The sequence below is a fragment of the Cyprinodon variegatus genome, unplaced genomic scaffold (genome assembly GCF_000732505.1).
Source record: "Cyprinodon variegatus isolate N-32 unplaced genomic scaffold, C_variegatus-1.0 Scaffold1586, whole genome shotgun sequence".
NCBI lineage: Eukaryota > Metazoa > Chordata > Actinopteri > Cyprinodontiformes > Cyprinodontidae > Cyprinodon > Cyprinodon variegatus.
This window is the reverse complement of record NW_015152039.1, coordinates 30,784-52,315: the sequence shown is the minus strand read 5'-3', so window position 1 is coordinate 52,315 and position 21,532 is coordinate 30,784. Positions and strand designations below refer to the sequence as shown.

The following is a 21,532-nucleotide window of genomic DNA, read 5'->3' as shown; positions in this document are numbered from 1 at the left end:
GTCTCCAGACTGATTAGCGAGTGAAATCTTGAAAGCTCGCGAGATCAGGATGGTCTCATGAGGCTAAAAGACCAGTGGAATTGTGTCATAAAATCAAAGAAATAGCAATATTATCACATTTTATTGCAGTATAAAGTGCAGTAACAAAACACTACCCCTTATAATGGCCACTTTGATCGCTTAGGTTGGTCTTTGTGTTACTGTTTAGTGAATAAGCTCCTCCTGTACACAGGTTACTGTTGGCATACAGCTTGTCTACCATAAGCCATCCATCCCATGGGCTCTGTCAGCCCACTCCTTAGTAATCACTGTCACGATCCAGCCTGAGAAGATTAGAGCGGACCAACAGCTTTCTCCCCAGACAGCATCTTTTCTTGCAGGAAGTAATGTCTCCCTTCTGTTGGCTTATGCTATTTATTCAGCATCTTATTCTGACACGTTTAAATGGGGGATTTACCGACTGTGTGGTTTTGTCAAACAAGCATATGTTTACTGAGTGCTTTTTGTGTTACTTTCAGTCTTCCACTACTTCTGGTACCCATTATTGTACCATAAGTTGGTTGAGGACTATTAAGATTGGGATCATGTTGTGCAATTCTCCTTCCACAGGCAGAAAATGAATTCTCAGCAGAGTTCAGCCCTTGTTTATCCTCAGCAGTAGAACAATGAGATTGAATCTTAGCCCAGACACAAGCCGAGCCTTTCCAGCTATATATGTCTCCTATTTCAAAGTATGTGCTTCATCTTCATGTTACTTTTGGTTAAATCAAAAAGCACACTTATGCAGATATGTATCACATCGATATAAGGCTTTGTGACTGCCAAATGAATTGCAGTGCTTAATTGATAAAACTGTAATTATTAAAGAAAGCATATAAGAGCGTATTACAAGATTTTCAGAGCTCACATATTAACCAAGATTAACAGAGAAGCTTTGTGCTTTGGCCTACTTAAGTCTGCATGTGTGTCTATGTGTGTTGGAAGAAAGTGTGCTTTGGATATAAAGATTTGCAGCATAAATGTTTCAAACTTCTCTCCCTCTATGGACATACACTCGCAAAGATGCACATCTTGTCCCGTTGTGTCGCTCGTACAGAGAGCTCTGAGCTGTAAGAAGTTATGATTACATTAATTTTACTGCTGAACTATATCTTTAACCATATCCTAAATTCAGATTTTGTATCACTAATTGAGGCATTAATCATCATTTTTCCATCTATTAAGGATTTGCTAGTGATGAAGCTACAGTTTGTGTATTTCATTTATGGAATAAGGTATAGGAGGGGTAAATCCAGATGAATGGGCAGATGTTTGTGGTGTCCCAGCACTCTTGGCCCCCCCTGTTCAACTGAGAATGGTCACTCATGCTTGATTTGCTGCAGCTCGTCTGCATATGAGCACAAGATTGGACAAAAGAGAAAAACAGGGTGGAGCTCCACTTTAGATTTAGGGTGGTAGAAACTGAAGCTGTACCTGTCTGGGGTAAAAAGGCCCCACACTAAGCGCGTTGGTGTGTGTGTATGTGTTGGGGTGGGGTGCGATGGGGGGTAGTAAAGAAAGTATTGGACGCCATTGACTGAGGAGAGAGAAGTAGATGTGCTTTTGTTAGGCTGAGCTCTTATAGACTGAGGGATTGAGAGGGGTTGTCTACAGTTTTCTGAGGGTGAAACTCAAGGATATTTCTTCCCTTTTTAAGGGATTTTCTGGAAATGAATTTGGAGACCAACAGTAATGCAGAGGTATGTGCTGCTTCTTTCTTTTTCCTAACACTTCTGATTATGTCTAGTGGTAGTGGATCCGTGTGATTGTTGTTTTTTAGACATGCATCAATAAAGTTTTTTAGATAAACTTCGATCTGCTGATCTGCGTTTTAGACAGTTGGGATTTCTCTGTAAAAACAACAATTTCCAGCATTTAAAGAGGTGTCTCCAGCCTTCCTGGTGTGAGCAGGCAGTTATAAAGTTTCTGAAATGCTGTGATGACGATTGTGATTTCAATTCCAATTGATAATGTTTCCAAATCCCCAAAACAAAAATTATATTGGGGCAGGTTGTTTTTTTTTCTTTACATTTTGCATAGAAATATAAATAAAATCTATGTTTATCATTATAAATTACTACAAATATTGTGTGCTATATATTTTTTTTATCAGACTCTATTGCTGTTTTTGTGGCTCTGACTGTAAGGAAGTGTATGTTGTTGCAGTTAATGTCACAGAAAATAAAGACCAAGTTTAATGTCCATACAGCTCAACACTCTTGCAATTATTTTTAATTAAGGACCTGATTGCATTCCTGTTGTGCTCAACAGTCAGATTGTCTATGCATCTTGAAATGTTTTCTTATCTATAAGTTCATGCTTTTGCTCTTTTTTACAGGCTTTTGCTTATCTTAATTTAAGCCAAATCGGGGAAAAAAAGTTAAAGCACAAAAGTATTAATCAGATAAGTTTTTACATCACTACAATATGAATACAGTTTTAACTATTCAATTTAATTTTTAATTTAATTGTTCTATCTAAGGTAGCAATCTCCAAACTTGCTGTCCTCCGCTAAATATTACAAGAACGCCCATTCATTCCCCCATAAAATACACTAAAACCTCCTTTAAGTCATAATACTATTACTTTTCAAGTGTATTATTATAAATTTAAGCTTTATTTTACTGTGCAACAGAATTCAACATTGCAATCAATAAATTTCACCAAACAAATAAAAGATTTATTAAATTAATATCTAACACACTGTGGGAGCCACTGATCCAAAGTTATGGAGTTGTAGTTGTTATCATTGGAGATCTATAGCTGTGGAACAGTGTTAGAAGAGGGGTTATTTTGGTCATCTCTGTCTCCTCCTCTCTCTGTACTGAGCCAGCTTCACACAGAGCGCTGCTATTACTATCCAAACAACCACAGTATTCACACAGAGCGCACATGGCGCACTTCACCACCTGCTATTGGCCTCATCACAAGGGAACCCTCACTGGTATTCATATTAAAGGAGAATAATATACATAGACGTCTGTTTTTAGTGCAAAAGCGTTTTTGTTTTGTTTAATATACATGCATGAAAATGTACAAATCCTGCCTGCATACTTGATTTTCTCATTATCTCTTATAGTCATGTATAATTCTTTACTAAAAGTTGTAAAAGTTTCCTAGTGAAATGATTTGAGTAACTGTCGGTTGATAAACAGCTTTGCTGAATGCATATCCTCCCATGCTTTCATCACAATAGATCAATAACAACATGCTGTATGGCTTCTTTATGAGTTCTGGCAGCTTCTGATTACATTTCCCATGTCGCATAGGGAGCATTTGAAGAGGGTTTCTCCCATGAGAGCCGTATGTAGTGTAACAAATCTTCATCCATCAGTACCGTGTCAGCCAAACACACCAACATGATCCAAGAGTAACAAAGCAAGAGTATTCAGTCATGCAACTTGTTTATGTTCTGCTGGGTTGCATGTCCTGCAATTGTTTCTCTAAGGCAACTGGGGTTTGCCTTGTAGGCCTTAACCCCAGCGGAAGGCATGTCCCACTTCTGCTTGACCTTCAGTGACTTTTTCTTTCTCATAGTGTATTTTAAAAGAGTTAACTACAGGGTCCATAACTTTCTTCATTAGTTTAGCTGAAGCCCATCACCTACCTCTAGGAGGGCTTTTAAAATTAATTAAAAATGATTAAATTAATTTATCTGAAGTGTTTACACAAGCAAAGCAGCCATCTGAACTTTGTTCAGATGGCTGCTTTGCTTCCCTCTATTTAAGACAAGCGAGACAATTAGTGTCAACAGGGAGTTAATTAAAAATACCTTTCAGTAACTTATGAGTACATTCATAGCCGTTGGACTTTTTCAGTTTATGCCATTTTATAGGCACAATCATCAACAGTTTTTGCTAGGATCTTATGAGATTGGCTAACAAAAATAGTACATAATTGTTACATTGAAGAAAACTATGTGTATTTTAAAGATTTTACAAATAATCTGAAAAGTGTGGTGTGCATTTGGATTTAGCATCCCTGTATCAATAGCTTGCAGTCTCCCTACTGATTACAGCTGCTGGCATGTCTGGATGTACTTGTACATAAACTATAAACCTTTTTATTATAGATTTTGACTGCATGTTTAATGTTATTTTCCTGTCTCAAATCTTTTGAAGTCTCTAACACAATGTCGCCCCCTACCATGAAAAGCCACCATGTTTTAGTGGGCTTGCAGTTGTCATACTTTCCCCAATTTCATAGTTACTTTGTTCATTGTCAGGATCTCTTGCATTAAACTCCAGTAAATAGTGTTGGAATCTGTAATTGTAAAGTGACAGAAATGAATAATTTGAAGGAGTGTGAATGGTTTTAAACAGCCCTACTCTGTGTCTGTGTTAAAACATCTTAAGTGCTGTTTTATCAGTATCCCAGGAAATGCCAGAGAAGCCTTTGCTGAAGTCAGATACGTCTCTGCCAGAGCCAAATGATTTTGTCCACATACCATCGTTTCATTTTCTCTCTTTATTTTTGGCCAAAGGGGGAAAAAAAATCAAGAGTTGCATTTAAATAATGTGGGGAAGTCCTTAAACAGTGCTGGGTAATTTGAGGAAGTGTTTAAAGCTTTTTAAAGTAATGTTAGGAAGTCTTTAAGGTCAGACGGACTTAAGCTGACTTACTGTATAAAAAAGATGATTTGTCATAAACCAGTTCTGCAGCTGTTGTGCTTCAGAGGATTTAAAAAGTCACATGGTTTGCCTGTAGACCTGATGTTATGTAAAAGCCATGCTTGGTGCAGCTGTGGTGTTGCCTGGTCTGGAGTTTATTCAGCCTTTTTTCCATTAACAACCTGAGATAAACCAACCAGTTATATAAATATTAATGGGTTCAGAACGAGGATGAGACTCTTTCTAGGTAGACGTTCTTCTTGAATCAGTGTCATAGTTTTCTCCTAGTTTTATTTTATCTTTATTGATGAGTGTTTTTAAAGTTTCGAATAAAGGATATTATTCTATCACATTTTGAAGCTCTTGAGAGCAAAGACAAATAGTTTTAATTTTCTATCTTAATAATAAAGGATTTTTCTCTGTGTTGACATAGTTTACCTGAGCTTGACTGGCACATCTCTCCACTAAGATCAAGTTAATGATATTTTTATGAACTGATTTTTCTGCAGGACACATGATACCAACTTTATTTTTTGACACTATTCAAATGTCCCTCCTAGTGGCTTTGGTCTGGTCACACTCTTTTCTAAGATTGAAATGCAATTTCAGAAAAATTTGTATTATTTCATTGGAATATGTAATATATGTTAAAGAACATGTACTATATATGTTCTAGAATATAAAAATGCTCTCACCAGCCGTTTGTGCTCTTGGTCAGGTGGCTTCTTCATCTCAACTAACTCTTGTCATGTCTTGTTTTTTTATTGTTTTCGCGATGTTTCCATTATTTAGGATGGCCACACCCATCACTACACCTGTCCTCTGCTGCTTATCAACGATCACAATGTCTGGTTGGTTGACCACAACCATTTAGACTCTTTCCACACAGGATAATAGCTCTGTTACTCTCCACCACCTTGGGAGATGACTTTATTTTGGCTGGGGGGTCTCCAGCTTGTATTCTACACAGATGTTTCTGTACACTATACCAGTCCCTTGGTTATGATGTTCAATTATCAGTATCCTACACCCGGCTCTGAGATGCTTGATTGTTTCTGGGGCCTCTTTGCATGGCCTGCATCTGGAATATTTCCTAGTGTGGTAGATCTGGGTCTGTATTGCTCTGGTGTTTAAGGCCTGCTCATCTGCTGCCATGATCAGTTCTTCTGTGCTGTCCTTCAGCCCGGCCCCCTCTATTAATCAGTAGGATTTGGTCATATAAACCACTTCATCTTTCTAGTATATCCCATGCACATTTTTTTCCTCCCATGATGACTCCTCCAGTTCCTTCTCTTCCATCTTCCTGATGTATTCTTGGGGTTGGGGTGTTTGGTGCCTCATTGGGCCTCCACCTTTTTCTTTGCGTTTTGTGTATAGTCTGTGGATAGTGGGTTTGTGGTGGAATCCACCATGCATGGTGAGAAGCTTTTGTGTTTTAACATCAGTGGCCTGAATTTCCCCCCTTAGACCAACTTATCATCCCAGCAGAGTATCAGATTATTGACAAGGCAAAGTTACATGATAACTTTGTCAGCCCTAATTGCAATATTTTTTCAATGTTCCTGTTTCCAACCTGCGTTCGATTTATTGACTCATGACTTTGATAAAGTATCACGTGTAGCAGAGCTTTTTTACTACTTCATTACACACTGGGCTAATGGAGGGGGGCATGAAGGCAGGCACTGGAGAGGAGTCCAACATTTTCTTAAGCCATGATTGTTCATTGCTTATATCTAATTATGTTTTACAAATTTTTTCTTAAAATGCTATTATCATGATTAGCTACTTGACTTATGATGGAAAGATTGTTCTTTTTTGTTAACTGACAATAAAACTATAATTACATAGTTCTGCATAAAAATATTACCCATGTATATCAGATATTTGTATCAATTTAAGGGAATACTGGCACTTATTATTTTCCATCTAAAGCACAGAACCCATTTCTCAGTCTGATGGTTCAAAGTGGCCTGCTTTCACATTTTAAGACACTAGTTAGTGTTTAATTTGGCGACAGTGCAGTGTTACCAGTTGCTTTTATGGGGGCTAAACCTGGTAACTGCTGATCAAGTCCCCACTGGTGGCTTAAAGATACCTTGTTGGTTGAAGGAAAATAAATGCTATAGCAGCTCTCTGTAATGCCTGTCTCAGTAACCTGATAGGGTTCACACAGTTCAGGAATGCCGGTAAAAGGAAGGAAAAGTAAGACATTTTCTTCAAAGGTCAATTCATCCCCAAATTGACTTTTTTGTATTTATGAAGTTCTTTCTAGATGTTATGGGTATTATTTTTTGAATTCACTGCGCATTTGTTGTAATCCTCCTTTTCATCTGAAACCACTTGTTTGGCGCCCTGCTTATGTTTAACTAATGTCTGCACATAGTTGCTGGTATAGTTTCCATATTGCCATTCTGTCATACAAAGCAGCTTTTGTGGCTTTTTTTTTCTTTCAGGTCATTTTTTAGCTTAGCCTGCAGTTATTTTCTGAAGCATTTATTAACATTAAAGAACCAAGTCCAACTAAAAACATGCCAAACTTCTGCAGATGTTTCGTCCCTGACGCAGAACATTTTTCGTACATTTCACCTGCCCGGCTCGCTTTACCACATAATCAGATCAGACGATTGTTCTTTATCTTGCTTCTTTCTCTTGTCTATTGAAGTCTACCTGTCAGAGTTTGATTTTTACCAAGAAAGTCACTGTGCAGACCTTTCCACCATATCTGATCTTATTTAGGCCAAGCGGGTGAAAAAATAGACCAGAAAAAATGAATGCCAGACATTTAGCCAACTTCAGTTATCACCTGTGGTAAAGGTGATCATTGCACGTTTGGAGGGGCTATTCAAACACTTTGTATTTTGGAAAAACTCACTTAAAATCAGTGAGTTAGAAATCCATTCCCTCCTCAATGATGCATGGGGTTCTGTACCGATATGGAGTGGAGACGGTAGCTGTAGTGTTCTACAGATAAGAAGAATTTGCTTTGGTGATAACGTACTACACATAGGGAGATGTTGAATAGGAATATAATGAGAATAGAGAATCATTTGAAACTTTCTGCAGAGGAAGGACACCATGACATCTTGAAAATATGCAATAGCAATATGAAATTAAATGTATATAATATTGGCATGTGGTTAGATATGCATTTAATTTTAAATGGGAATGTTTCAGCTGTGGACCAAGGCTTTGTTAATGATGTCATCAGCAGAAAAGGAAGGAGCAGTTTTTGTTGCAGGAAGTTTTGGGTCTGATGAGCCTCAGATTCCTGCCAAAGAGTAGAGTCTGGAACAGTTTGTGTCCAGGATGGGAGGGGTCATCTGCAATCTTCACCACTACCTCCGATTGGTTGAGGTATACAGTTACTAAGAGAAGGAAAATTGCAACAAATCACCCTCTTTGCAGTGTGAATATGAAATTGTCCTTGTTGAACTATCCTCACCTATTAAGCACTACAGTTACTCATTTCATTCACATCGGCACAATTGTATAAATGCATTTCTTTCTTCATGCAACCATCCCACACTTTGCAACCCCTGCTCTATGCAAATACAGTACATCCACAGTTGGATGGTTCTTCACTTTCCTTGCTGAATGCCATCAGAGAGGCCAGAGCAATGACAGATACCAGAACTGCTTCCTTTGCACTGCATCAGCTGCTTCCCTATTTTGAGCAATGGGAGAGCAACTGATGTTTTTGGACGACTGTAGAGGTCTCATAACTCTACAGCTGTCCTTTGAAAAATGTTGTTTTGTTTAATACGAATAACCCTTACTGTTGAGTCTTCAAGTCTTTTAGTTTTTGGTGCTGTAGTGGGGGTGCGTGTTGAGCCTCTGAATGGAGTTCATCAATGTTGTCGATCAGTTCCCGGGGCAGCGATTGGCTCAGTGGATCTGAAGGACACGGCGTCCTCTGTATAAATGCTGGAGCTGATGCTCTCTCTGCCTGCTGGAGCCCTTGTAGCGCGGAGCTAACTGAGGAGCAGAGAGGAGGTTTTACATTCAGATATCAAGTACAACAGGTGAGGAACCGGAACAGAGGAGGTGATGCTCTGCATGGACTTGTTAACAGTGAGGGGAGTTAATTATCAGCTTATCTGAGGATGAACTGGATAATGTTTTTATGGTCTCAGTAGTGGGATGAGTTATTGTTAGGCAGCCCAGATGCTGCTTGAAGACTCTTTGTAGCTTTATGGCATCATTTATAGCAGAAAGCAGGAGGCTGTAGGATAAAAGCGGTGTGATCGACCATCCCCCCTGGTGTTATGTAGGTCACAGGCCCTCCATGTTGGTCATTGATCTCAGTGATTTGCTGATAGTCCAGGGAATCAGGTCAGTTTTCCTTCTGCCCTAGAACTACAAATCTCTGTACAGTTAAATCTCTGAAATCACAAAAACTATTTTATCATTTATGATGTAATTTATACTGATATCAAGTTTAAAACGTATAAAATATTGACAGACTAGTTTTAAGATACGAGCGGCTTAGCTTCTCATGAAACATTTAGTGTATTTTTTTTTTTTTGCATTATTCAACTGCAGCTGCGACTTTGTATTATTTCAGTTACCAACATTGCCTGAAGGGGAGGAAGTCAGGGGTGCTGTTTGAAGGCTGAAAAGCGCACTGTGCAGAGATTAAAAACATACACAGCTGCCCTCAAAATGCCCCGTGTTCTGCTCAATCATTGCTTTATTCTCTTAGCCAAACACTGGCTCCATGGAAGCTGTAGTCATACCATTTCTCTGTTAAATAGTTGCTGTTCCTACTTTTATTTTTCTTTCTGTAACCTGTTATCTCATTATTATCTTCTTCCATCCTCCTTCATCCGTTTCCCACACTGTTCACGATTCTTCAACCTTGTTTGTCTGATTTTCCCACTTCGGGCGCTCCTCTCCCTTTTTTCTTCTGGATGTCTTTCTTTGCTGTGTCTGGAGACTGTGCAGTGTAGCATCCATGGAGGACATCGACCATGACCCCTCCTCTTCATCAGATGAGCAGGACTCCTGCCCATCCTCTCCTAATCAGATAAGACACCTCGGTGCTGCGCAGGTATCCGTGCCTTTGCAGAGATAAAGATGGAGGCTCACTGCTTCATTGTTTACTAAGAAACAAAACAGATTTTCATTCTTGGAAAACAGGACTTAGATCTTTGATACGGAATCACTCTTTAATTCAATATGTCTTTATTCGCAAAAGAGAAAGCTTTTTTTTTTTTATCATTTTGAGTTCAAATATTTGTCGGCAAAAGTTTTATTTTCTCCATTAAACATGGACTTGGATGCATTACTTTCCAATAAATAAGATAGAGACCTACAGTGCTGTAAGGAAAAATATTTCCCACCTTACAGATTTGTTTGTTCAAGTTTCTTAAGTATATTTGACAAAGATTAGCTAACAGCAGCTTTTAAGTTTATTGTTCTTCCATTAACAAACCACAAACCACGTCGTCCTATGTGAAAAAACTAATTTTTTTTGGAAGTAGAGTTTGGGTTTACTACCCAGGTCTGATTTCTACTACCGTGTAAGAATAAAGAAATGATTAAAATAGAAGCCTGAAGTAGGCCAAAAGACCTTTAAAGGCAGCTCACCATACCCTGATCTGAACAGGTTCAATAAGGGTAGAAAAAAGGTTTTGATTTTTTTTTTTCTTTGAAAAAAGACTAAATAAAAGGCTTGAATTGGCCTAGTCAAAGTAGGGCTGGGCGATAATTCAATAATGATATATATCGATCGATAGACGTGTGGCGCAATAGAAAAAAACAGTGTCGATAAAAGTTATTTATTTGTTATATTTATTTTGGTCACTTTAGTTTATTCTTTGTCAGTATTTAATAACATAACTCAGGTCTCTTAAGTTATTTTTCTTTAAAACAATTCTGTTATGGTTAAAAAAATTGGTTAAATAAATATTTAATTGGAAGTCTGTGTTTGTGTTCTTTATTGAAATTAAATCATTTAGCAATATCATAAAATGTCCAGGCAGAGCTGCACATAAAATATGGTTTCAAATCTTTTCAATAATTATCTATATCGATCAATATGCATTTTTTTTTATCGATAAGCTTTTTTTCTATATCACCCAGCCCTAAGTCAAAGTATTTATTTTTTATTGGCTTTAATCAGATTAAGATGCTGTGGTATGAACTTCAACAGGCCGCTCCAGCTCAGAAACCCTCCATTGTAACTAAATTAAACAATTAGCTTTGAAAAAGGACCTTATTTCCTCCACATTTATAGAAACATTATCACAAACCATTGATCGCAAAACAGTTTTTCTTTGATAATCAAAATCATTTGAGTGTAGAAATAAAAAAGCAAAAAAAACCTCTCTAAGGGGAAAGATGAACACAATTATTTATTTAGGTTGTGTTTTTTTATCAAATCAGATTAAGAAATCAGATTAAGTTAATGTTCAAAAAAATGTATGAAAAGATTAATTGGATTAATCGATTTTTGAGATAATCATCAACTAATTTAGTCATTGATTAATCGTTAACTGTAGTAGAGAGACTGTAAAACCTTTAGCTGATAGAGCAACTCTTTTAAAGCAGTAATTATGTCAAAATTGTTAAAAATATATAAACATTTTGCATTGAAGATAAATAAAAACAAATGTCTGTCAATATGCTCTATCCAGAACTCCTCAAGTGGAAAAACTTTTGGTTTAACCTGGTTTAATTTGGTAAAAAAATTTCTTTAAGGGACCTTTGGCTACAAGATTATTAATCGATTAAACAACAAAATATTAATATTAAATAATAATTAGTTGCAGTCCTAGTTCAAACTAGTGTATGGTGGCAAACCATTTACATAAAAAAATCATAAATTCCAAAAATATGATTCAAATTAATTATAAGAAAGAAGGACATTTTTGTCAGTCTACTGGAGAAAGTAATTACTAGATAACTTTTGCCCAACATTTAGTTTACTGCTCCAGTTGATTGTGCAGAAATGCTTAAACCATGGCAATTATTTTTCAAATTTCTGGCGCCTTCTTGGATCTTTGTATCTTTCCCTCCTCATTTAGCTCTGTTCATTTCTTCTTTCTCATTTCCCATTTGCTCCGTTTCTTTCCTTCTCATCCCCCCGCCTCTCTGGCCTCGGTGTCTCTCTAGCATTTGAGCCATTCAGACGACTCTGATGTGGAGAACATAATGCATGATGCTCCACATTATGAAGGGCAAAGCCAAACCCACCAGCAGGACCACGAAGTCCACCTTGCAGACGGAGACTTTGTTGGCCGAGACCGGCCCCTCACCCCGTCTCATTTGGAGCCCCCATCAGCAGGTCCAGCCCTGTCAGACGCAGGTTCATCTTCTGGCTTTTCGCAGAGTAAAAGTGTGGAGTTTGATTTGCCCCCTCCCATCAGTCCTTCCAGACCCAGGAGCCCCTGGGCTTTGTTTGATCCATACAGCAATAATAAGGTAAAAAAAAAAGGAGTCTCAGTAAACCCGGATGGTAAAGTTTGGATCTGCTTTGAAGGCGGCTTGCTTTGGCGTTTTTAAAAGCACTGTGATTTTTTTTCTGTGAAGAACAAGTTGTTTTTTTGGCTTTCTTGGTCCCTGGAAGCAAAGCTTTGATGCATTTGGCTCCTGTGGTGTTGTTGCCTACATGGTTTTAAATCCTCATGTTTATGGCAGCTTTAGAATGCATTAATCTTATCATCATCTCTCTCTGTCATTTGAATTTGGCCAAACTAACTCACATATTGTGTCTGTGTTGCTCTGTTTTGTTTTATCTATATGGATTTTTCCTTTCCAGTTGTTCAATGGTTTTTCATTGCGTCCTTCATGCATTGATAACCTTTTGGCAAAAGAAGTAAAGAATGTGGTATTTAGGCCAATGAAATGCATTGCAGTAGATTTCATTATTTGCTCACATGAAATATGAATTATTTGAGTCTAAACATTCACCTCTGAGGATTCCCACTGTCCCAAAATGTATTATCTATTTCTGAAATTGATTTTTATCCAGTTAATTGTTTAATTTTGTCTTCAGTCCAGTTGTTTAAAGTAATTGCCTTTATGTTTGAACCTTTCTATCACTGATGAGGTTTTACCTTTTGGTTTACTTTTAGGATCCAGACAAGGAATATGTGGGCTTTGCAACGTTACCAAACCAGGTGCACCGCAAATCAGTCAAGAAAGGGTTTGACTTCACCCTCATGGTGGCTGGTAAATCCCTAACTTACACTTTTCTAGACATTTGATCCTAAGCTCACCTTTGACTTGGAAGAACTTGTTACTCAGAGTTTTAAGCCTTGCTGATGTAGGTTTTGTCCTTTCTTTGAAGGTGAGTCCGGCCTGGGAAAGTCCACTCTGGTCAACAGCCTGTTTCTCACAGATTTGTACAAAGATAGGAAGCTGCTTAATGCGGAAGGTGAGGAACCTACAGCTTTGAACTTTGATGCATTTGTTGTCTTTTTGCTCATATTTGAAGTCTCTCCTCAGAGAGGATCACGCAAACAGTTGAAATCACCAAACACACCGTGGATATAGAAGAGAAAGGCGTGAAGCTTAAGCTCACCATCGTGGACACGCCTGGATTTGGTGATGCTGTAAACAACACTGAATGGTACATATCAAAAGTGTAGCGATGGTCTCCCTGAGCTGCTGGGAGACTGAACGCTCCTTTGTGTCTCTGTTGCAGCTGGAAGTCTGTGGCAGACTACATCGACCAGCAGTTCGAGCAGTACTTCAGGGACGAGAGCGGCCTCAACCGCAAGAACATCCAGGACAACCGTGTGCACTGCTGCCTGTATTTCATCTCACCCTTCGGTCACGGGTAGGAGGGTTTTCTCATCCTGAGGAACAATAACCTTGTTTGTCTTTCTGCACAACATACATGATACAATCTGAAGTGTATGTTCCAGGATTACTGCAAAGCTCTGGAAAATAAAGGATTTAGGTTAAATATTTTTAAATTATCTTAATACTGGCTTGTTATATAAATAATTCTTCCATTTTGCTGTAAAGTCATCATCCAATCAGTTTGTCCATCTGTCTCTCAGTCCACTCCAAGATTATCATTAATTAAAACCAAAACTAGAAAAATAAAAACTAGCCCTTGAAAAAACATGAAAATTAACTTGAACTGTAATAGTTTATCAAACTAATTAAAACTAATTGACTTCTAGAGAAAATATGCTTTGTTTGCGTTTGTGCCTTTATCATAATGTATGAATATAAGTTCTAGTTTCCGACTGTTATTTTTTCTTTTTTTTTTCTTAACTGAACTAGCTAACAAATACAAAAACAAATTAAAACTGAAATAGAGAAGAAAATCAGAAGTAAATAAAAACGAAAGCGTCAAAACTATTTAAACCTTGCTCCATACATCCATTTATCCTTCTAATTGTCTGTCTTTCTTCCTTCTATCTAAAAATATCTACATTAAATGCTGTGATTTACAGGGAAACCTTGTTTTTATCGTGTTGGGGAAAAAAATCAACCGAAAAGCTTATAAATTTTATATACTAAAGACATGAACCTTTGACATTGCTAAACATTTGACAGTACCAAAGGATGTATCTCCCGCTCAGTTGGCCATTTAATAGTAAAACAGGTAATGCAGGAAGCTCTGACCCTCCTCAGCTCTAAGATGCCTTCAGGAAACTTTAGAATTAGTGCTGCTCTTTTACACTGATGAGCCTTTTCTGCTGATTTGATGCTTTTCTTCACGCTTGCTCACACTTAATTTTCCACATCTGTGTTACTCAACTAGAAATAAGCTTACAGTGCATTAAAATGTTAGATATGTGAGGAAAGGGCGCCCTCTGCTGGTTAGTCTTTATACTTACTCTTCATTTCCTGCGGCCTATTTAATGCAGTCTGCTCATACTAAATGTTGGGCTCATCAGACATCTAGAATGTATCCCTTTGTTTAATATGGCGTGTTTTCTTGTGTTTTATGCTCCTTCCAGTCTCCGACCTCTGGATGTTGAATTCATGAAAGCTCTGCATGAGAAGGTCAACATTGTGCCCATTCTGGCTAAAGCTGATACGCTCACCCCGAGTGAGGTGAAGAAAAAGAAAATTAAGGCAAGGCAATCATTTATTTATTTTTCTTCTCTGATAAATATTCAGTGCTGCCTAAATTCTAACGGCTTTAGCACATGTTGCCACAGATCAGAGAGGAGATTGAACAGTATGGCATCAAGATCTATCAGTTCCCCGACTGTGACTCTGATGAAGATGAAGAGTTTAAGCAGCAAGACCTGGAGCTGAAGGTGAGTGGGGAAAAAAAGGAAAGGAATTTCCTCTGAGCAACCGAGCTTGGAGAAAACAAAAAGCTAATTTTAACCACAAAAAACCAAAACAATGGCATGTGTTTGTCTCTAATAGCCTTAAATTAGATCCAGTTGCCTTCATTAGTCCTCTGAGTAGCAAATAAAACCCATCTGTGTTCCAGCGGAGTACAGAGGTTTGCTAGAGTACATCAGTGAACAGACAGCATCATGAAAACCTCAGAAGTATGATTAATTGTTCTTCCAAAAAAATGGAAAATAAAAATTATGGTCACAGTTAAAAAGTAATCAAAACATGGCTGTCTACCTATTCTGACATGTCGGGTAAGGAGAGCATAAATCAGAGAAGCAGCTAAAAGTCCTGTAGCTCCTCTGGAGAAGCTGCAGAGCTCCACAGCTCAGCTGGAAGAACCTGAAGAATAGGAAAAAAAGCTCATGTTAAGAAAAAAAATTCAGTTTCTTTGTTTGATACAAAAATGCTTGCGACAAAGCAAACAAGAAGAAACACCTTCTTCGATTAAATGAAATCTAACACTACACAATATACAGGAAAAAAAAGCAGCCCCTGATGAAACATGGTGGTAGCATCATGCTGGGGGATTGCTTTACTTCTACTGGGACAGGAAAGGTGGTCGGAGGTGAAGAGGAGATTGAGGGAGGTAAACACAGAATGTAGCTCTGATAGAAGCTGCAAGGATCTTCCTACAGGACCTGTAACCTCAAACTAGTTTAGCTCAAACTAGCTGATGCATTAGGATGATCTATTCAAAGCAAAGGCCTAAATCCAGGTGAGAATCTTTGGCATCGATGTTCAAAGATCCTCTTCATCCAAACTCTCTGAGCTTTAGGTGTTCAGCAAAAGCAAAAAGGCAAACATTCCCCTCTGTAGATCAGCTCAGATTAGGCTGTGATGAACTGTATCAGGCTCAGTGGATCATTCAGTGCTGTATGCGTCCATCACTAACCAGACCTTCTTAAATCTGTTGAATGTCTAAAGATGTCGTTCTAACTGTTGGGGTTTTCTGTTCTTTCTTTAAGGAGAGCATTCCCTTTGCAGTGATTGGCAGCAACACGGTGGTGGAGGCCAAAGGGAAGAGGGTGAGGGGCCGCCTCTACCCCTGGGGCATCGTAGAAGGTGATCCACAAGTCAGATTCTAGTGGCCAGCAGCCTAGTTCAGATCCACCTGCCTCTGATCCTATTAGTGCCATGGTTTATAAAGAAGCTAAACTTCATGTATTTTCTCTTTTAGTGGAAAACTCTGCTCACTGTGACTTCATTAAGCTGAGGAACATGCTCGTACGCACACACATGCAAGACCTAAAGGATGTGACCCGAGAGACTCACTATGAGAACTACAGAGCACATTGCATCCAGAGCATGACCCGCATGGTCGTCAAGGAAAGAAACCGCAAGTACGATCGTAGAGGACGAGCTGTTGAGCTAATACAGCGGTGGGTTAAAACTAACCAGCATCTCTCTGCAGTAAGCTAACCAGGGAGAGCGGCACAGACTTCCCCATCCCCATGGTCCCCGGAGGCACGGAGAGCGAGACGGAAAAGCTCATACGAGAGAAAGACGAGGAGGTACGGAACGCCCACCGCGAACAGGAGTCGCATCCAGACCCAGTGTCTCAGCACGACGCTGGGCGCCATGAGCCCTCAGCGCCTCAGCCTGGCAAAGGGACACGTTCAGATCAGAAGGCTGACCAAGCTCTCTGATGCTGTTTAGCATCGTTACCTCAAAGTCCTTCTAAACTAAGACTGAAGTAGATTATTTATGCAGATATTTGCACCTTTAGAACAGTTCTCACAAAACTGCTGTTAAATGACAGAAATAGATTTTGGGCCAAATGTTCGGAGATCTAAAACCTCCACAGTCTAATCCTTACAACATCTACTCTGTTATTAGTTTCTGATGTTTCCCACAGAGTTTGAGTTTTGACAAATAGATGAAATAATGTTTAAGGTTTATTTATTTATTTTTCTGAATGGATTGATGATACAAGGAAAAAACTTGATTTTTTTATTTTAAACAAAAAAATAATTTGAAAACTAAACATTCAGGTTTGAATATATACTTGTACCTCTGCTTTTATTTGATTTAATATTTCTCAAGTTGCAGAGAAATATGAGATTTTTTGATGTTATCAAAGCTTCTGGTCTATTTCTAGCTGGATATTTAATTAATTTATTGGCAGGAACAGTAGAGCTGATTCATAGCAGAGCTTCTCCTTTCTAATGTAGTCTGCAGGTATTTAATGCGGCTAATGGTGATGCTATTTGCCTGTTTTATTGATTCCCAAACCAGTTTTAATGTGTGATTTGATCATTGTTCCTGCTGGAAAAAACAACCATGTCCAGAGTTCTACTATGTTACTCAATTTTCTCTTTTTAATGAACCTCACCCAGTTGGATCCAGATGGGTTTTCCAACTAATAAACCAGAATATTTTAACCCTGGAATAAAATTGAGGGACATTAAATAGAAACTAACCCCCAAAATCAACTGTTTTCATTTTGAGATGAACTGTATGAATTGGGTCCTAAGGGTGCCAATTTGACTTGGTGTTGATGGTGCCGACAAATTATATATATACATATATATACATATATATATATATATATAAACAGAATCTATAGCTATATACAATATAAGATATATAGAATATATTTAACCAATTGTAGCAGTGAATTGTGTTGTTTTGTAAGCAGATAGATCAAACTTTTTCCAAATCCTGTCAGAAGAAATGCAGACATCTGTCCCATCTACAAATGCACAAAGTGCTTCTTTTTTTAAATGAGAAATTGTCTCTATTTTACCTAAAACTGAGTCAATTGCTGGGGCATTACAAACGTGTCAAAGGCCCTTCTGACTGTCATCATTTCTACATGTCCCGCCCCAAAAAACACTGCTGACATGTCATTGGTCCGACCCGCTGGTTGTTTGGAGACAGACGTATTAGCAGGAGTCTTTCAGGATGGATTTGTTGTGAGACTGAAAACTCAAATCTCACGAAAATCCAGCTTAAAGCGCAAAGGTTAGCCATCCTGATGTAACCGTGCAGATTTTGGGTTTCTTTTTGAAACCTTGTTTAATTGTGTAAACCATTTCAGGGCTCTATGGGTTGAGGTGATGCCACTGCAGTAGAGTTTTCCGGTTTATTAAACAGTACATGTCCATGTATGTTGGTATTTTCTAACCTTGTGTTTAGTTGCATCAGCCTTACTGGTAATGCATAGATTATGTTTAAATGTCTGGTACAAAAAGAACACATAAAACAACCAATCCAGAAGTGCTTCACCGTTCCTGGTGGTGAAAAAGTGATCAAGTATCCAGCTGAGATTATTCCAGAAGCTATTGATGAAAGCAGAGAGTGTCTCCTTTCTTTTCAGCTCATACAGACCATCCAGCAAAAGCTTTTATGTCAATGGTTGACATGAAGGTTGTATTTGGAACCTATTTAAGGGGTTGTTCACAATTTTCATCATTTAAACTGAAATTGGTTTTAGATCATTTTTATTTCAGGAATTATTTAATTTACACATGTTTTAAGTATTTAGCAACAATGAATTGACCTCATCATAGGTTAATAGGTATTTGTTATTGCTAATAAAGTGGGGATGGGTGGGGAAAAAAATCAACATTTCATTGTTCATTGGGGATTAGCCAAAAATAATTTATACACTTTTTAAAATGTAAAAAAAAAGTGAACAACCTCTTATAGGGTCCACAATAAATGAAACCAGATCTTAATAATTTACACCGTATATGAGTTTATGTGTAAAACTCAGACCAAGATCAATGTCAGTATATTATTGATCAATACGGAATCCATTTTCGAGCCAAATTGTTTTAAATCATTGTTAGGAAGGCAAAAGGCAAAAGGAGGGTGAAATGATGGTCATAGAATTAAAGTTAGCAAACAGAATATTTAGGAGTTTGTGATTTTTTAAAAACATGTTATTAGATTTGTATTATTTTTCCTATAAGATATGAACCTTAAATTAAAATATTTGTTTTTTGATAATTATTTAGTAGATCTCACAGCTGATTATGTATTTTATTATCCTTCTCTCTCCCCCATTTAATCCTCAGAAATCTATTTATTTGGAAATAAAAATAAATTTTCTTCCACCACTTGTTTTTATTTTATTTTGAAGGGCATATTGTCTTTAACTAAATAACTGCAGACTGCCACACGGACAGCCCGCAGCTCCCATAATGTTTTAATGTCATGACACAGTTCCCTCTGAGGGGCCGCCGGCTCCCTTTGGCTGTTGCCAGGTCACGTGATCCATGCCCATCACATGATCCTGCTGGTGTTATCGATTTAGTTGTGCCTGTAGTCCTGTTTAGATAATTAGCACAGGTCGAAGCTGACATGCCCAGACTTTTATACTTCCGGTTGAAGCTGGATGCTGTTGCTGACATCTTTCTTCTTTCCTCACAGCTGCGGCGGATGCAGGAGATGCTGCAGAGGTACCAGGATCATTTGATCACACAGTAGGACGGCTGTTAACAAAGAACTCTGCACATAAAAAAAAAAAAAACGGAGAGAGAAAAAAATCCCGGCATCCCTCATTCTACAGCTGAACACTGACAGCACTCTGCCCCCCCGACTCTTTATCAGCTGGGATCAGAACGTCTTCTTGTTAACGAGGGGGTTAATATTCTTCCCCGTCCTCCTGTCTTTATTTTCTCTGTTTTGTTGAATTTTCTTAAATCCCACTCAGCCTGTCTTTTGTCCCCCAACCACAGTCCTTCACTTTACATGGATCAGATGGATTTAGCCTCCCCTGCATCATTATTGCTTCATTTTTTTATGTATATCTGTTTCACGTCTACACGGTTAATTTAATTTTCACCTTCAATGCCTCGCTTTGTGACTTTATGGATGTCAGGGGCTCTGCTTTTTTTTGGCCAGTATTTACTTTACATATTTTCTTACTGAAAGGGTCAACAATTGTTGGCAGTCCTGGTGAGGATGTGTAAAAATCCCTTAAATGAACTAATCTTTCATTGCAGTAGTGTATTTCTGCAGATAGTTGATTTATTCATTAATAAAATAAAAATAATTCACTGTTAAAATTCTTACTGATCCCCATTAAAATCTCTCCAACATAGCAGTTTAAATTGATCAGAGCATGTGGATATTTTATATTTATATAATAAAAATCTAACTTACATTGGCCACTTTCATGTAGCTGCTCTTCAGAGGACTCTTATTGGAAAGGAGAGTTATAATTGGCTGGGCAACATGAAGATAGACAATGGTGCCCACTGTCAGGCATGGTAGAGAGCCGGTGATGCTTGGGGACAGTTGCTCTTTTCTGAGGCTTTAGACATTAAGCAACATTTACACAGAAAGCTGCTTTTTTCTACAAGCAAAGTGTGAGAATCACGATCCAAAGCATGTGACCAAACCCTCTGCTAAGTTAGCTCAAGATAGATTATTATTCTCAAATTTTTTTCAAAACCTTTTCTGAGATATTTCCTACCATAAATGCAGTTTCTTAAAAATAATTTAAAAAGCAACGTTCAGATTTCCCTTTCTTTTTCTAAAGCCAGTTTATACAACAATGTAAGACATGTCCTAATTTAAGGCTTTTTACACGTCTGCACCAGGAGAGCCGATGAATGTGGAGGAAGCTGAATTCTCCAGCGGACGCTGTATATATTTTTGCATGCAGTTTTGTAACGAAAAGCTCAGATTGTTGGTTTGTTTAATAACCTTTAAGTTTTTCGAAAAAGAAATGTTGAAAAAAAGATTTTTTTTATTTTGGTTGGATTTTGTAATGTTTTCTTTAAGGTAACTCTTTAGTTGGGGACTGTAAATGTTAACACTAGCCCTTGAATTTTGAATTAGAATTGGTCTTAAAAAGCTTCATTTTGGGTTAAAATGTTTGGACATTCCTCCGGTTTCTATTGGAAAGATTTCTGTTTTAAAGAACTTGACTTCTGTTATTTTATGTTTCTTTGAATATATTTATGTTTTGACTTTTTCACATTGACTAATTTTGGAGAAAAGCTTATGAATTCTAATGTAATAGCTCTACAGTTATATTGCAATAAAATATTTTGAAACTGTCATTCTTAATTGGATATTTTTTATCTTTATAAATTCAGTTTTGTGACCTGAACATACAGAACAACACTTTGTTTAAATACTCTTTCTGCATATTGCCTCTTCGCTCTAAATTATATATATTTTAATGTCTGAACATCTGTTAAAAGAAAATAAAGTTTTAGTTGGACACAGGAGGCAAAGACATAAGAATCAGTTCCAGTTTGCGCTGATTTCAGAGGAGAAAAGGGTAAGTCATCTTATTTTTATTCCTTGTACCGATAATGGAACTTATTCACATAAAATACTCATGATGGGACCTCTGCCATGCTTTAATTGGTACCAGTTTACTCGTTCTATGTATTCATGTTCTCGTTAGTTTCCTTTATTGTCTTCACACACCGGAACCAAGCCTCCTGTAGAGAAAAAAAGACTAATTCTCCTTTGAAAAGTTAGGAACATATTAGAAGAAACAGGAAATGATCCTGCAAGGAGTTCATTATATAAAGCAACTGGTCTGTTTTTGTTTTTCAAAAGGCCTAAATTCTGCATATATTTGACCATTGATAATG

At 37.7% G+C, this 21,532-nt stretch overlaps 1 protein-coding gene across 3 annotated transcripts in view; it reads left to right on the top strand.

Annotated features, from left to right (window-relative positions):
* The window catches only part of LOC107103992 (septin-4-like), a 58,101-nt gene extending 37,122 nt beyond the window's left edge, over positions 1-20,979 (top strand). Inside the window, exons 1-12 of one of the 3 annotated variants that reach the window (XM_015403869.1) lie at positions 9,604-9,699; positions 11,766-12,074; positions 12,728-12,824; positions 12,943-13,029; positions 13,101-13,224; positions 13,300-13,434; positions 14,573-14,690; positions 14,777-14,878; positions 15,935-16,031; positions 16,147-16,309; positions 16,381-16,480; positions 19,347-20,979. In XM_015403869.1, coding sequence (XP_015259355.1) covers positions 9,604-9,699; positions 11,766-12,074; positions 12,728-12,824; positions 12,943-13,029; positions 13,101-13,224; positions 13,300-13,434; positions 14,573-14,690; positions 14,777-14,878; positions 15,935-16,031; positions 16,147-16,309; positions 16,381-16,480; positions 19,347-19,403 — 1,485 coding nt within the window. In that variant the 3' untranslated portion in view covers positions 19,404-20,979. Of the gene's footprint in view, positions 1-1,521; positions 1,740-9,603; positions 9,700-11,765; positions 12,075-12,727; positions 12,825-12,942; positions 13,030-13,100; positions 13,225-13,299; positions 13,435-14,572; positions 14,691-14,776; positions 14,879-15,934; positions 16,032-16,146; positions 16,310-16,380; positions 16,481-19,346 lie in introns of those variants that run through there. The other 2 variants (XM_015403871.1, XM_015403870.1) reach the window with 2 other exon arrangements.
* The last annotated feature ends 553 nt before the right edge of the window (positions 20,980-21,532 follow it).